The sequence below is a fragment of the Miniopterus natalensis genome, chromosome 16 (genome assembly GCF_054644295.1).
Source record: "Miniopterus natalensis isolate mMinNat1 chromosome 16, mMinNat1.hap1, whole genome shotgun sequence".
Classification (NCBI taxonomy): domain Eukaryota; kingdom Metazoa; phylum Chordata; class Mammalia; order Chiroptera; family Miniopteridae; genus Miniopterus; species Miniopterus natalensis.
This window is the reverse complement of record NC_142096.1, coordinates 20940235-20956786: the sequence shown is the minus strand read 5'-3', so window position 1 is coordinate 20956786 and position 16552 is coordinate 20940235. Positions and strand designations below refer to the sequence as shown.

The following is a 16552-nucleotide window of genomic DNA, read 5'->3' as shown; positions in this document are numbered from 1 at the left end:
ACAAATCATCTGGAGACTGTCTGTTTAATCTAAGGCATAACTATTAGTTAGTTGCTTTAAAAAGAAGCTAATAAAGTCGTGGGCTGCATTAGCTGGTCAAATCTCTGCAAGTAACATCTTCATAGCATTCTGAGCGGGTCAGACCTGGGATGGAGACCAATTAAAGTGCATTCATGAGTGTTATCCCAATAATGAGACCACCTGACAACCATGCCAGGCAGGGAATACTGAAGAACTCATGTCTAGTTGGTGAGAGATGGAGAAGTAAGAAAATGCACAATAGGTGTCTTCAAACAGCTACAAGGCTGCCCTTCATGTGGGACAGACCTGAAGCTCGCTTTTCTAATGTAGAATTATACAATGCCAAAAACTGGGAAACATTCACGATGAGAAGGCATTCAAGCTAAAGGCAGAGAATGAAATGGATTGTCCTAGCAAGACTCCCCCCACTCCAAGCTCCGTGACACTTACTGGTACATAACTTGGCATATCGACAGTGTAAGCAGGGTGCAGCTTCAGCCATTCAACTAAGTCCTTATTTTTAGGAGCGTCATCCCCCACCAGCCTCGTCCCATCTTCGAGATTTATAACAGGGATCCGCGTGTCGGGGTCCAGCTGTCCAGGAGAAGGAATGTTCCTTGTTGGTGGGGTCTCTATATCTTCTTCAAAAGCTTTGGTCACCTCAGCATCCTCCTGCAGAAAGTTGACAAGGGTCTGAATTCTCACACGGAAAGAGATTCTGGGAACGTACTGCCCCAAGAAAAAGCTATCCCAGCGCAATGAATCTTTGCTCAAAAAGGGAAAAAAGTTACTTGAAACAATGCCAGTTTTGGAACAGCTTTTATATTAGAGGGTGAAACACTAACATCACTCTTTACACTGTAGAATTACTAATTAGGTAGAAAAATCACTGGGAATACAACATTGGCCGTGTAGTCTGACCTCATCTGCACAAAAGGCAGCCTCTCAATCTCTCTTGAAAAATCCACAGATAAAAATCATTTAAAAATTTTAAATTAAAGAAACGTTCCAAAAGTCAGTTTATACATAGCTTTCTGGCACTTTGTAAATAGTACAATTTTGTTGTGGTAGAATATTTTGTGTTAGGTGTATGTGGCAACACTGACAAGATCAACTTTAACTTAAGTCTAGACTCTACCATCGTCCAGCCACTGGTCCTCAAACTGGTTTTTCAAGCTCCCGACATCTTTTATGTCAGCCCGTTTCTCAACTCCTCCTGCTCTGACTTCCCACCCATATTAACTGCAATATTCCTAAATGGTCTCCATGATCTAGTTCCATCCCACCCTTCTTTAATCCAACCTCCACACTGCTACACTCCAGTCAATTTTCTAAAATGCACTCTTTGTAGTTTAAAACCTTGTCATACTCTCCTGTTTTAAACTATTTTGATAACTGAATCCCCACCACCTTCAATATAAAATCCATTTTCCGGGCATGGCAATCAACGCCCTCCACAATTTGTACCCCACTTTGCCTCCAAGCTCACCTCTGCTGAACCTCGCCTGCTCACCAAATTCCCAGCCAACAGCTTTCAGTTCATCAACCATGACAGGCTCTCCCTGGCCTCAGGCCCTTTGCGCATGTTCTCCCCATCCCTCCTCCTTTAAAACGACCAACTTCTATACAATCTTCTGAACTTAACTGAAGAATGACCACCTCTAGGGACCCTTCCTCATCTGCTTCTTCTCATATCGTCTTCCTTCCATTCCCATTCTTCCTTTGGGCTCACAAAGTAATCCTACCATAGCCCACAACTATGATGATTATTATTTATCTTAAACACTGAGCTGCCTAGTGCAAGCACCTGTCAGGCCTTCATTCTTGCACGCCGGTGCATGGCACAGGCGCTGGGCCAACGCTCACAGTATTGCTGCACCCTGACTTTTCATGGCAGCACAAAATGATCTCCAGGTTGAGTGCAGACATAGCATGTAACCCTCCACAACACCAAAACAACAACAACAACAAAATATATATATATTTTTAAGTATATTCTCTAACATCTATTGGGAGTTCTGAGCTAAATGTGACTTTAGAAAAATAAAAATATCAATAAATTCTTAGGTACAACTTAAGATGTATGAAATGAATAAAGTGAGCCTTAAGTTTATAGGTGTTTAATTACAACAGGGAAATAGCACTGGTTGCAACGACTATAAATTTCTGTATGTGCCACGATTCAAATATTGAACACAAGAGTAAATGAAAAGAGGTGTGAGCTGCAGAAAACCTCCAACTTGTTGATGTGGACAAAGAAAGGATTTTCAGTGAACAAAACCTGTTAAAGTGTTAACAGGGTGGGTTTAAGCAGGAAGGTTAATCACTAGAGATACAACTTTGGGGAGCACACACCTAGAAACAGAATTTTATCTTCTGAAACAACCAGCCACAGATGATCCACTATGAGACATATGTTCACAAGATTCTAAAAGTAACCATATGCTCGACAAAAATGACCATTATTGCAACTGGAGCATTGATAATAAATTTTGAAAATTAACTTTAACCACCTGGATGCTTCTGTTTTACTCAGACCTCACCAGGAGGCAAATTCCAGTGAATGCTATTTTGCAACAACTAGATTTTAATTCAACCACGCCTTTTCCTACCCTTTTAAGTTATTAACTTTCTCTTGGTTGAAGAAATAGAAAATGGGCAAATAATAACAGGAATGGAATAGAACAAGAAAAAGAGTATTAAAACAAACAACTGCTCCCCTGTTTCAAATTGCAGTGTTTCCCAAACTGTCCCGCGTGCCCTGGGGAAGGGCCCAGGGTCCCTGGCAGCTCCCCATGCAGACAAGGAGGTCCAGGGCACCACTATTTGATTCAGGTTTCAATTCAACAGGCGGAACATGTGCAATATTAATCAGCCTTTAAAAAGGAGCTGCATGGAATTAGGCTCTTTGGAATAAAACCCTCTTCATTTTCAGGCAGCACATTTTTAGGTGGTGTGGTTGACACAGACTAGGGAAGGGAGTTTTGATTACACTGCACTTGTTTCCTTTAAATTGAAGAAAAAAAAGAAGTCAAAATCCATTGACACATACATTCCCTTCAAACCTAAATAAGCACAGATCCTTATGCAGTTGAGATTTTTTAAAATATCTAGTTATGGAGGTAGGGGAATTACAATCGCCATCTTGTATATGAACTTATACTTTAAGTCTGAAACTAAACATTTTTGATAATCTAATAAACACCAGGCCCCCAAAATATCAGTATTTGTAAGAGCAGAAGCTTCTTCCACCTCAAGAACTCAGAGATGGCAACTACAGGCCCCCAAGACCATGTTTCTGTTTGGGGCTGGTCTTCTGAGAGTAACCAGTGCCTCAGAGTCTTGGGAAGCATAAACCTCCAGCTACACCTGGTCGGGCTGAGTGATCTGCATCAATGCTCGACGCAACTGCAGCTCGGAACCATGACTCTGTTCACTGCAACTCTCTCTCTTTGGTGGAAGAAGCCAGCCTTAGGCCACATCACTGGGAGGCACGCAGACCAGCGTCACCGGCAGCGAGGGACCTGGCTATCGGCTTGGGCACGACCATGGAAGCGAGCTCTTGGACTTACTGCACTCAATGACGTCCGTTTGTGGCTCATGAAAAGCACATCGAGGCCCTCCACGTTTTTCCTCCTTCCCCGCCTCCTCTTCATGGGAGGCTCTCCGTCCACGAGGGAGCCGTTCAGCAGATGCCTCGTGGGTGTGCGTGACAGCCCTGCCTGCAGCAGCTCCATCTGAGTCTTAAAGGCATCGGACACCGGTGTCGAGACGTTAGGCAAGATAAACTTTGAAGTAAGAGATGAAAAATTTGAGGTAGAGCTTGTTGCCTCTCTTGAGGCCTTTGATAAATCGACAACTTTTTCTTGTCCATTTTCTGAGACCACCTGAGACTCCCGAAGCTGGGCGACCATCTCCATGAGGTTTCTCCGCTTGGCAGCTCTTTCGGCCTCGATTTCAATCTTCCGCCTCCTTCTCCTCCGCTGGCGAGGGACAGAGAGGTTGAGAGCATCTTCCTATTGAAAAATGCCAACCAAACAATGAGCGCCGACCATGTGCGACACAAGCTGGCTTTCAGAACGAAAGAACAAGCAGCTTAAGGACTGAGATATCCCTGGCTGTTCGACAGAGCTGGGGAAGCAGCAGCCGTGTTTCTCAGCAGGACCACTGGAACACAGGCTTCCAAAGTGAGAGGAGATTCAGGGCCAGCTGATCTTACAACCGCAAAGACAAACCGCTCTGACCTACCTTTGACACCTGGGGAGAGGTCGTGAGGTCCTCGCTCCCGCTGACGCTAGCCTGGCCGACCATGGAGAGCTCGGCAAAGCTCCTCTTCTGCAGGGGACTGTCCACGGTGGGTGGCGTGTAACCAGGGAGGAGGCCCTGGAAATCAAACATCTGGCGCCTATTGACCGGCCATTTGCCTTTCAACACCGCTTCACAGATACTGTCTAATCGGTTTATCATTACCCGATCCTGGAGGGCCAAGAAAAATCACATGAAATTGCAATAAAGACCTGGTGAAAATTACTAGATAAATATTCCTATCAAAATGATAACGAACATAAAAGGTTTGAAAGTCAATTGGTGGGCCCTGGCCTGTGTGGCTCAGTTGGTTGGGCACCCTCCCATGCACCAAAAGGCTGTCAGATCAATTCCTGGCCAAGGCACATGCCCAGTTGTGGCCTTGATACCAAGTAGGGGTTGTGCAGAAAGCAGCCGATCTGTTTCTCTCACTGATGTTTCTCTCTCTCCTTCTCCTTTCTTTTCTCTCTAGAATCTTTTTTTTTTTTAAGTCAATTGGTGGGCAAAATGTAAAAGAAAACCAAAAAACAAACAAGTAAACAAATTCCATACAAACTGTCTGGCTATAATGGAAGATCCTCGGGTGGCTCCAATACAGAAAACCTGATATTCTGCAATTACGAACACAGAACCACATAAATTAGAAAACACTGCATGACTGCCACCTCTAAAATGTCCCCATATTTAAAAAAATAACTTTTATTCAAGCTGAAGAACTATTGGTGAAGGTCAGCAGATAACAAAAGAGCCCTGCATTTGGCTTCTGGAAGCTCCTGTGCTTCAGATCCACAGGCAGGATCACAGCCTGTCCCGGGAAGTGGGACATCATTAGCGTCACTATTAATAAAGTTCAGCATTATGAAATGGGCAACAACCTAGGAACACCTAATGAATGTCAATTTGCATTCCCCACCTATTATCACTCAAATTTCACTGAAGCGTGTACATTAAAAATTTCTAATTACAGCTCAGACCCAGTTTCCATAGATTAAACGTGCCTGCCTGCTACTACAGACTTGACTGATCTGGGCAACTCCCTTCTATACCTGATAAGGGAGATTAGCATAACAGGGGAAGTGAGAGGGCATATAGAGAAAAAGATATCTGCGATAGTACACTTTACAGTTAAAAATTTCACATGGTTTCTGATGCAACTAACAGTATGGAGTGCCAGCCTAGGGATGAGTCGACTGAAGCCATTTTTGTGTTGTTTGTTTTAAACCAGACAGGCTCTGTTACAGCAATTAGGATAATTATTTCCCCACCCTTAAAAACAGACCCTAATTATACAGATTTATTATAAAATTATGCTAGTCAGCCTAAGAAAGTAATTTCCACTTTGCTTTTGGTTATAGATAACTACATTTGGAATTACCGCATAATATATTGGACCGAATGGGTTAACAGTCCACCTCCTCCCGACTAAAGAGTAGGTTTCCAAATATATGAAACTTGTCTTAAATCTGAAAGTCCTACTTCAGACTAAAAATAATTAAAACACAGGTTTAAAAGTCCACACATTTTCCCTTGTGCACTGTTGGTGGGATTGTAAACGGTGCAATCACTATAGAAAACAGTAAGGAGGTTCCTCAAAAAATAAATCTAGAACTACCATATGACCCAGCAATCCTGCTTCTGGGTACATATCCAGAAGAACTGAAAGCAAGATCTCAAAGAGACAGGAATGCACTCATGCTCACAGTAGCACTACAAGGAGGCATGAGGTATAAGGAACCCAAGTGTCCCAATGACAGATGAATGAAGAAAGAAAACACAGTGTATATGAACAATGGAATATTACCTAGCCCTGAAAAGGAAGGAAACCCTGTCACATGGATAAACCTGAGGACATTATGCTAAGTGAAATAAGTCAGTCACAAAAGGACAATATTGTATGATTCCACTTATATGAAGTACCTAAAGTAGTCAAATTCACCGAAACAAAAAGTGCAATAATGGTTGCCAGGGGGCAGGGGAAGGGGCTGTTTAATGGGTATATAGTTTCAGTCACACGAGATAAAAAAGTTCTGGAGATCTGCTTCACAACAATATGAATATACTTGAGAATACTGATCTATACACTTAAAACTGGTTAAGATCATAAATTTCATTTTATACATTTTTTTACCTGAATTAAAAAAAAATTAAGTCCGTACATTTTATATCACCAACAGGTTAGTCTGTTGAAACAATAATCCGTATGTACTGGTAACACAATTACCACCCTAAAAACCTCAAGGAGCAAACAGTCCATATAAATTTATGGTTCTATTTCTTAATATCTTCCCTTTATGTCACCTTTCCTATCCTATTACAAAAGTATTCTACAGACTTTTTTCTTTGGGCTTTTCCAGATCAGTCTTTAAAACATGAGAAATATCTACAGTCTTTGTACATTCTGTCAAAGTTTACCTTAAAATTATTTGAAAGATCAAGCTAGAACAGTTCCTTCCACCCCACACTCTCTTTTGGTCAACAAAACGAAACAAAACAACACAGCACAGGACCCACCCACCTTCGGCCAAAATGAGAAGGCAAATGTTCTCTCGTGGAGGAGCTGAGCTACCGAAGGATCTCCTTCCTCCATGTAGAACCCATCTCGGGTTTCGTCTCTAGCAGTGCTCATAGAAGCATTGCTCTCCTCGTCAAAATTCTTCCCTCTAGAGACGGCTCCTGCTGAGGAATGAGTGAATGTGCGTTACTCACAACCAGAACATCACTGGAAAAGAAGTTTAGGAAGGACACAATGAGAGGACTGAATGCCAATCCGCTCCGTTTTACTGAGTACCTAGAGCATGGCTGGCATGGTATCAGGCATTTCACAAATCCTGTCATTTAAAGCCTGTGACAGCCCTTTCGTGACATGGTTATTCCCATTTTACGGACGAAGAAGCGGAGTAGCTTAGGGAGGTTACATCACTAGTCGCCTGACGTCGTGCAAGAGAATCTGAGAGGAGGCCGAGGGATGACCAAGGCTCTGACTCAAGAACCCATGTCCCCGCCCCCCACCCCCCCGCGGGAAAAAGGGCTAACCTTTTAGGCCAAGTTCAAAGTTCCAGCTCCAGCAGTACAATATGCTCAATATTGTGATGTACAAAGAAAACTGGTTATTTTCAGATTCTACTCCTACCTTTTCCTTCTGAATTAAAACTGCATTAATGAAGCATCATTTGTTTAAATATAACTACCAATGTTTACTCAGCACATGAATCTTGTCCCTCACAATTAACTGCTCAAATTAAAATCGCTTGGGCCCGGCAGGAGTGGCTCAGCTGGTTGGAGCACCATACTATGCACCGAGAGGTTGCCGGTTTGATGCTTGGTCAGGGCACATACCTGGGTTGCAGATTCGATCTCCAGTCGGGCACGGACAGAAGGCAACCAGTCAATGTTTCTCTCTCACACTGACGTCTGTCTGTCTGTCTCTCAATCCCCCTTCTCCCTTCCTCTCTCTCTATGTCCTTAGGTGATTAAAAAAATAAAATCACTTGGCATTTTTAATACACTGCTACTATAAAGTTAACCCCTATCCTTAACCCAGAAATTACGTGTCCGCAAACCTCTTCTAAGAGATTAACTTATTGGAAATATCATGCTTCTGTGCCTTATTAGAGCAGAACGTACATCGAAACCTAACCTAAAATTATCCCTTCACAGAAGGAAATGCACACTAATTACCCTTAAGAAACGAAAAAAAGAGCCCCTGTGGGTGAGTGACATGGCAAGTGGGCTCACTGCCACGGCCGCACAGGAGGCGCCTGGGGGCAGGCGTTACCTTCGGGCTGGGAAGACTCTTCGGACTTATCATCGTCCTCCAGCTTCTCCTCTTCGTCTTCCTCGGAGCCCTTCTCGGAAATCGACTTGGGCCCCGTGTCGGCACCGGCCTCCACGCCTTTCAGCTCGCTCTTCACAGAGCTGGCCTCGGCCTCGCACTCCTGCTTACCGCCCTTCTCCCCGCCCTCGGCTTCCTCCTCCTCCTTCGCTGCAGGCTTCTCTTGGGCAGCTGCGTTTTCAGGCTCCTCCACTTTGCCTTCGGTTTGCCCCATCACCTTCTCGTCCTGAACGTGAGTGGATGAGATGACTGCAGGAGCCTGGCCAAATCCAACCGCCAGTGGGTTCAAGGTCGCTATGTTACCAGCCCCTCTGTTCTGAGCGAAGTTTTTGTGTGCATCCAAGAAGGACAGCTCAGGGTCATTGAGGATGTGGTAGTCCGTCCGGCTGACCCCGTGTTTAGCAGCACCCACCAGCAAGTCTCGGTCGTGCCTGCCACATTCCCACCACTCGGGCAAGTCCAGGCTCGGCTGGCAGAGCTTCAGCCTCTCCCCCAGCTGAGGGTGGTGAAGAACCTGCTCCCGTATTTTCCGGAGCAGTTCGATGCGGTAGAGAGTTCGAGAGGCGCGCTCTTCTGTGATTGGCTCGATCATGGAGAGGTCTGGTGGTTCTGAAAACGTGAAAATAACTGTGTTTACTTGCGAAAAACCCAAGTAGGCTTTAAATTGTTCACTCTCTTATTTTTCATTTTATTGGCCTTTTAGTATATAGGACTTTTGTAACTAATGGACCTACCATCATCTGGCTTAGTGGGCATTCGACACACTCGCCTACACATGGCCACAAAACAGCTGAAGTATTTCTCCAGACTTTCATCAGACTTTTTGTCCAGTCTGGCAAAGGCTCGAAATTGGTTCCAATCAAACTGCTGTTTCACAGGGTCAAAAATAACCCCAAAAGTGGACACCACACGGTAAAAATCAGCCTCTTCTCTTCTTGTCCACCTAGTAGGAAAGAAGACATTAGCTTGAATTGTACTTGGGTAAAAAGGCTTCAAATGTATTATTTCTTTTCCTCTTTTGCCCCACACTTAATACATGGTACTTATTTTGGGGGTGGGGAGACGAACTGCTTTGACGGCCATTCTCTCTCATGTGATTCCTGCCTCTTGCTGGCCTAGAAGAGCAGAGTGAAGAGAAACGTACCAGGAATTGGGTAAAACCCTGAAATAAACTCACTTTTGCCGCTTCTCAGATATTATAGCTTCCCTTTCCGCTTCCAGTGCTCTCACTTCCTCCCGAGGCCGCCGTCGCCGCCGGTCAGTCTTCATTAGGGCCTCTTGCCTCATCTGTTGCCTTTTATAGCTGCGCTGATAGGCAGTAATGAGCCGGCGCAGCCGGGTGGTCAAGGTTGAGGTGTTAGGCCAGTAAAGTTGGCCTAACTCAGCAGTACTCTCACTGTGCTTCCCTGGGGAAGTGGAAAAAGGAGTTTTGAAATGTGTAGCTTCGATCTTCTAACACATAGGATTTTCCACCAAAACAAAATGACTCATTGACATTCAAATGACAATGTGGGAAAGGGCATCAGAGTGCCCTCACTTTGAAAATATTAATAAAAAATAATACTAGTATGAAACCTATAAACCATTTCTTTTTAAAATCCTTATGGGGGAAAATTTTATTTCTTTTACATAAAGATACATACTTTGTCACAAACTACATTATAAGGGTGTTCTCTTGTAATATAATAATCTTGAGCTTAAAAATATCACATAATTGTTAGCTAATGATTTTACATTAGGCAAAAGGTCAGTATTTTCTAAAAACTGCCAACATTTCAGATACTTGGCAAATGCCCAACTCCCAAGAGCTACATTTCTTTCATTTTTTATATTTTTTTGGAGATATATTTCGAAAGAGGCTTAAAAAGTTTTCACGAACTGATATAAAACAAATGTATAAATTATCTTAATCCAAAAAATAGTCATTTTATCAAAGAAATTCAATGTAATGAAAAAACCAGCAATAAATAAGAATTAAAATTATTCCCAAGAGAGGGGCATTGGTCTACACAAGATAACGTTTTGAGGGAGCTGCCCAAGCTCTGGTGGAGCCATACCTGTGGCACGAATTTCCACAGATTCTTCCTTGTCTTCAGGAGGAGAATTGGCAAATTCCTTGAAAGCAAAGCGAGAAACTGAATTATTATTTTAAATTTGGGATTTCATTTTGCTTTATCTTCTAAAGAGAAAGCCATTATCTATAAAGTTTAACAAGTCTTATATGGGCATATAACATCTGACTGGTGCTGTAAAAATCAATACACTCAAGCTCTTACATCTAGTTCATCCTTGAACGGTGTTCTAGTTGGTTTATATTCCGGGTCTTCATCTTCTCTATCAAATTCTCCCCTATATAAAAAATTTAAAAATGTTTAAATCACACCGATAGGAAGAGACGGAAGAGGACTGCCTAATGCAACGTTTAATTCTGGGTTCAACATCAAAAGCCATTCTCTCAGTATTTAAAACATGCGGCCGTGGAGGGAGGGGGACTGTGGGAGGACTGGGGGTGAGAATGGGGGTGTCTGTCATCACTTGGAAAAGATGAGTTTCAGATTACCTAGATACTATATCATGTTTAAATAATCACGATGATATGTATGCACACTATATTGGAAAATGCCACTTTGTTCAAATCAGACACAATATAGTGCACCGTGCAGTGGAGGAACTGAGCCCTGCCAATAGATGCAACACTGATGTAAAGTTTATTAAAATTTTAAAATGTCCTCCTTACCCGTCACCACCATCTGCTAGCATGTCTGTTCCTCTCTGCTCAGCAGCAATGGCCTTGGCATCAGGCATACCAACTCGTTCCAGGAAGCACAGCGCGGGGTCAGCTCGCATGGAATTGTACTTCTCGTAGCCTGTGCCATCCCCGCCAGCCCAGAGGACACACACAGAGACAATGAGAGGCCCGTTACTGACAGAACACAGCGCTGCCACAACACATAGGCTCCGTTTCTCAACTGAGGTGATCATTTATGTCGTATGTAAAAGAACCTTGTTTTAGCAGAGCGTTCTATGGACTGCTCAATTCCAGGGCAGATTTCGGGGGCCAAGTTATATTCCAGGGACGTTATCAGAATGACCACAAATACTAAGAGAAAAACAGGTTCACCATAACTGCAAGGTGCCTGGGAAGATATCTGACCCTATTTTCCCCAAGATCTAACTTTGCTTGACATTTAAAAGACTTCATAATGCTCCTCTACGACCTCCACAGAGGGACTCCAAGACCACCCTGTCCTGCCGGTGAGCAGCCTCAGCTCTGCAGAAACTTCCACCGCTAGCTGAAAACCCCCGTCCACGTCAGGCCAGCGAACCTGTCTTATCAGGTTTAGGATGATGCATGTCAGTAAGATGACACTGTTCCCTCTATGGCTTTCAAACTGCAATTTGCTTTTTGACTGCCCAAGCTGACTAGATGGGAAATGGCAGATCCCAACAGTGCAGTGCGGGGAAAATGATTTTAAGGCTGAGCTCACAAAACGTCGCTGCAGTACGTAGGCAGAACAGCACAATTCAATTAGGATGTGTACTACAACACACCGCTCCTAACTGCTGTAGAGCCGCAAGCCAAACTATAATCATGAAAGGTTTTATAAGCCATCATTCTCCCCTTTAGTCAGGCCGGGCTGCTGAGGCTACCTCGGCGACCTCCAGAGAATTGGGATTATAATCAGGAATCGCTCACTGTATATATCATGCCAGGTCTGCATCCCCAGCCTTTCAAAGTTAACAAGGCTGCATCCCACTCAGGGGAGCCGGGAGTTCTCAGCACTGACATTTGTGAAATATTGCTTGGAACAAAGCCCAGGAGGCACTTGTACAGATTAATAGCAGAGGTTAAGCCCACCGTCCACTTTGACACGGATTGGCAGAGTTAGCAAGGGGAGCCGTGCTGGAAGCAAAGTTTAGGGAGAGCTATAGGACAGTTTGGCTATTCTTAAAACAAATATGTTTTTGGTTTTATTTACAGCCAAGAAAGAAATGTTTTCTTCTCAAATACTCAACAAACATTCAAAAACAGCATCTGATATTTACAGTTCGTATTAGATTTTTAGTGTAGGAAAATGGCAGATGCCAAGAGTCCTTTGGAATTATCCTTGTTAATATTATGACTTTGGAAAAGAGTATGCAAAGAGCTCTAAGTAAAGAAAAGGCCACACGGTTGAAATGTGGTCGAACAGAAACATCACTTACCGTGTTTGAACACCCCAATTAGGAGGGACTTATCCGCTTCCTTATCCCACCAATCTGCGGGGACCTCGGCGTGGAAAGGCTCAGGTATCCACACATCAGCTTCACTATAAAGACAACCATTTGTGTGATATTTAAAACAAATACCAGTATTAAAAAAAAAAAATCCAAGTAATGACCATGTTACACGCCCTCATGTGCCCCCTTCCCACAATAAGCACCTGGGCGTCACGGAGAAGAACGAGCCAAGGTTAAAACAAAGGGCGTAAGTCAGCCGCTTTCCACCATGACCAGAAATGAACTTTATCACCAGTGTCCCATTTTAAAGGTCATCTCAGAACACCTGTAATTTAGTTCATACCTCTTTATATGAGCGCACACGCACACACACACACAAACAGGCTCTCCCCGATTCTCATCACTTCCCCAAGCTCATAGGACCAACACTGCATTCAAGATGCAGGAGAGGAGGTGTGCGTCTCATGGTTTACGAAGGTTCTGAAACACGATCCATGATGTTTTCCGACTGCCCGATTATTGCAGGGAGGCAGGGAACCCATGTGCGCTTGCACTAACCTTGAGTCAGCACCCTCTAAGATCTTATCTGCCTGGTCTCCTATAACTTCTTGTCTTAGGTAGTACAGCATGCGGACACGCAGCAGGACCCTGGAGAGGAAGACAGAGGGGGGAAAAAGTTCTTAACTTCAGGACTGTTTGCCAACAGTGGCTTTTGGCAGCTGCTGCTGTTCATCCATCATCCTGCCAAGGCTGATTAGCCATGCTGTATGGTAGGCTTGAAGCGTGACAGATGGTGGCACATAATCACCTCTGTGTGGTGCTTTCTGCTGGCTTCCAACAGGCCTGCCTGGCAACCGCTCACACTGCACAGAGAGGGACCGAGCTCAGCCCAGCCCAGGCGCACTTCATTTAGTTCTACCTAGTGCAGCTTGTGAAGTTTAGACACGTACCCTACCATTGCCTCTGAAGTATTGAAGCAAGTTTGTAAACAACTGAGCAGATGGCTTTCAGTAACTGTTCTGCTTCATTATCTCATAAAATTTCCTCAGCTGCTGCCTTAATGCCATTTTTGGAAGCACATCAGAAGTTGTAGGAATACACGCAATATAAAATCTGGTTTTACTACCTTACAATAAACCCTCAATATGGAATGTCAGGTTTTTCAGATTATAGAACTTTGCTTCCGAGAAAGGAAGATGGCAGTTGGGGTGGGTCTTCATCTTCTCCCTGAAGGAATATTCAACGTTTTTTATTCCTTCTAGTTTATATTACCTGGAAGCCTAAGTTGTAGATTAAAAAATAATAAAACATTACTAAGGTGATTAAAATACGTCTACTTCACTGAAGCTATTAGTCATTTTCAAGGAATTATGTGTTCAAAAACCCTTGGAATTCTAGGAACCAGATTTTCAATCTCACTTGGATTTCCTCAATGGCTGTAAACATAAGTCTTTCAATAAAGCCCACCTGGTAAAGCCCCAAGGCCTCTGTCTGCTCCAAGTCTAGCATCTCCTGCTGGACAGCCCTGGTGTGCAGTCAGGATGGATATTGGAGACTACACCTCCTTGCCATGAGTAAATGACAACACCAAGTGCTATTTCCTCAGCTGGGAAATCCCAGCATACACTTTAAAACCAACATTTCACATATACCAGCTCATTTCATCTACACAACGACACTATGACAGAATGGGACAACTTAGAATTTCTACAATTTCCATTTTACAAACGTGAAAATTGAGACTAATAGAACACAAGTGGCACAGCTAAGGTCAGTCACTTGAGCATGGACCACTCAGAATCAGGCCTTCTGACTACCACTTCACACTGTCTCTTGGGATGTGGGAATTGTCCTTGAAACTATTACATGGTAACTAAGGGCAGCTTCACCAAAACATACTACTCCTGATCAGACGAGAGTAGGCACACCTTCCTCCACCAGGAGTCTGCTCCAGGCCAACGTGGGCTCAGATGGGCAAAGTGTGAGGCTGTAAACGTCTGAATACACTTCAAGATAAACCACCACTCTGGGTAACACTTTTCTTTCTTTCTTCCTTTCTTTTGATAAGATTAAAAACTGGCTGTGCCACGACAAGCCATCAGAAGAAAAGACAGTGCGGGCCTCTGTGGCACACCTTGCCTTCTCTGGTTAGAGGGCTTGCAGGCCAGCTCCTCCAAGAACTTACAGAGGATGTTCAGACATGGTAGCTCCAAAGGAAATACCCTCCACCTTAGGCTGGATTCTCTTTTATTCACCAGAACTTGATATAGTGGCAGCAATCCTGCCAGTTTCTCTTTCTTTTGGTAGGAGACAGAGTTTTCTAGGTCGGGGGGAATTTCAGTTACGTGGAGGCTTTTGTGTCATCCTTTTTCTGGAGGAAAAAATTCAAACCAGCAAAACCGGCAAGCTCAGTGCCCTTGTGAAAGCCACGGTAGGTACTGGCAGGGTAGTGAGGTGCGCGGGAGGTGGCCTCTGACCTGAAGTTCACACCTGGTAAGTCAGACAAGAGAGGATGGTCCCCAGACCTCATTTCCATTTCACTGGCTGTCTTATCCCATGTGACTGTTCTCCGGACCAGTACCCAGTCTGGGACCACACATGGCAGTAAACTGTCCTGTCCACTTTGTCTCTTTTAACCCGAGACAGTTCCTCTGTCTTTGTCTTCTTGAAGAGAACTGGCCAGGTCTTTTCTAGGAGATTCTCAATCTGAGCCTCATTTTCTCTTACCAGTCCTAACACTTCCTCACTTGAGCTCCTGAGGTCTTAGGAGTGATTGGGAAGGACGAAGGGACTATTTGCTCATCCCAGGGAGCGGATGGGAAGCAATGCCAGTCTTGAGGCCAAGGGGAAAGATGTGAAGAACGTACTCTATGCAAGCCTGTTTCTGACATTAGAAAGGGAAATTAAAAACCACTGCCGCCACACTGGGCCCAAGGCTGGAGCCACCATTCCCACGGCTGACCCCTTCACTTACATCTGAATCCAGAACTCAAGAGGCTACTGACCCAAAGTTCACATAAACTACAAAGAATCAGAAGTTTCAGAACAGCTATCAGCGGGGCAGGACTTCAGGGGAAACTATCATGCTACAGTAATAACAAAACGGTTCCTGAGGCACCAAAATGGTTTGAGGTAATGGTTTTGAAGACTTAAAAAGAAAAATATTTGTCAGTCAAAAGTCCAAAGATAGCGATCCAAGGTAGGCCCTGAAAGCACTTTCATTTAAAAAGGGGTGAGAGCCATCAGTCAATGCAACCTGGGGCAGCAGGTATGCTCCAGGAATTGTTTCATGTGGGGATGGAGACAACCCCGAGGAGGTGACGGCGTCTGAGGTGGTGGTGGTGGGGGGGGGCCACGAGCAAGGGTGCGCCTCATCTGGTCTGGGCCTCCCATCCGGCCCTGCCCCTGAACTAGCTGAGGGACCTTAAGTACCCGAGTCTCGATTTCCTTGTCAGAGAAATAGGATAAAACAGTACTTCCCGCCTTAGACAACTCAAACACAAGTCCACGTGAAGTATGTGGCATGCTGAAGCAGGATGTGCTCAGACTTTGGTTGCTAATTTTAAAGAGCGATACACATACATTTCTTTATACCCTGCCTCATCAGACTGAGATCTGTTGCCGGCTCTGTTTGACTAGCATGGAAAGGGAATCTCAGAGAGGCTGAGGCACTTGCCCAGGTAGCACAAGGCCAGGAAGTGGTAACGCTGCTCAGCAGCAGTGTGGCTTGGACTGCTGGCAGTGAGTAAGGCATGCCCAGAGCAAGGAAGGAATCAACATATGTAGATGTTGGTTTAAGAGGTAGACAGCTAGCAGAGCTCCAAGCAATGAAATAAACGTAGATTCAATATCGTTCAATTGTATATAATCAATTCTGGACATAAAGATAAGGAATATGAGTCTCAGCTCATAAGGTTAGCAAAACAAGACCAAACAACTGAGGTATTATTAAGTGAAAATTCCCCAGTCCTTCCACTGACAGCCGTCAGTTGAGGATGGGATCATACAAAGCTAACCATAATTCCCTGACACACACTGGTTAAAACTTAGTCATCCACAGGTACACCTGAAACTAATACAAAGTAATATTTAACGAAAACTGCAATTGAAAAATTAAAAAAGAAAATTAAAAAACTTAGCTCTCCGCAATGTCATACAGCACTATTCACAATA

At 44.1% G+C, this 16552-nt stretch overlaps 1 protein-coding gene across 2 annotated transcripts in view; it reads right to left on the bottom strand.

Annotated features, from left to right (window-relative positions):
• The window catches only part of CHD7 (chromodomain helicase DNA binding protein 7), a 177761-nt gene that overhangs the window by 4674 nt on the left and 156535 nt on the right, over positions 1-16552 (bottom strand). For both annotated transcript variants that reach the window (XM_087825395.1, XM_087825396.1), the window contains exons 24-35: positions 12938-13027; positions 12365-12468; positions 10896-11025; positions 10435-10507; positions 10216-10273; positions 9336-9564; positions 8893-9101; positions 8102-8767; positions 6842-7002; positions 4270-4497; positions 3594-4037; positions 472-693 (exon numbers count right to left, since the gene is read on the bottom strand). In XM_087825395.1, the coding sequence (XP_087681521.1) occupies positions 472-693; positions 3594-4037; positions 4270-4497; positions 6842-7002; positions 8102-8767; positions 8893-9101; positions 9336-9564; positions 10216-10273; positions 10435-10507; positions 10896-11025; positions 12365-12468; positions 12938-13027 (2614 nt within the window). The remainder of the gene's footprint in view (positions 1-471; positions 694-3593; positions 4038-4269; positions 4498-6841; positions 7003-8101; positions 8768-8892; positions 9102-9335; positions 9565-10215; positions 10274-10434; positions 10508-10895; positions 11026-12364; positions 12469-12937; positions 13028-16552) is intronic.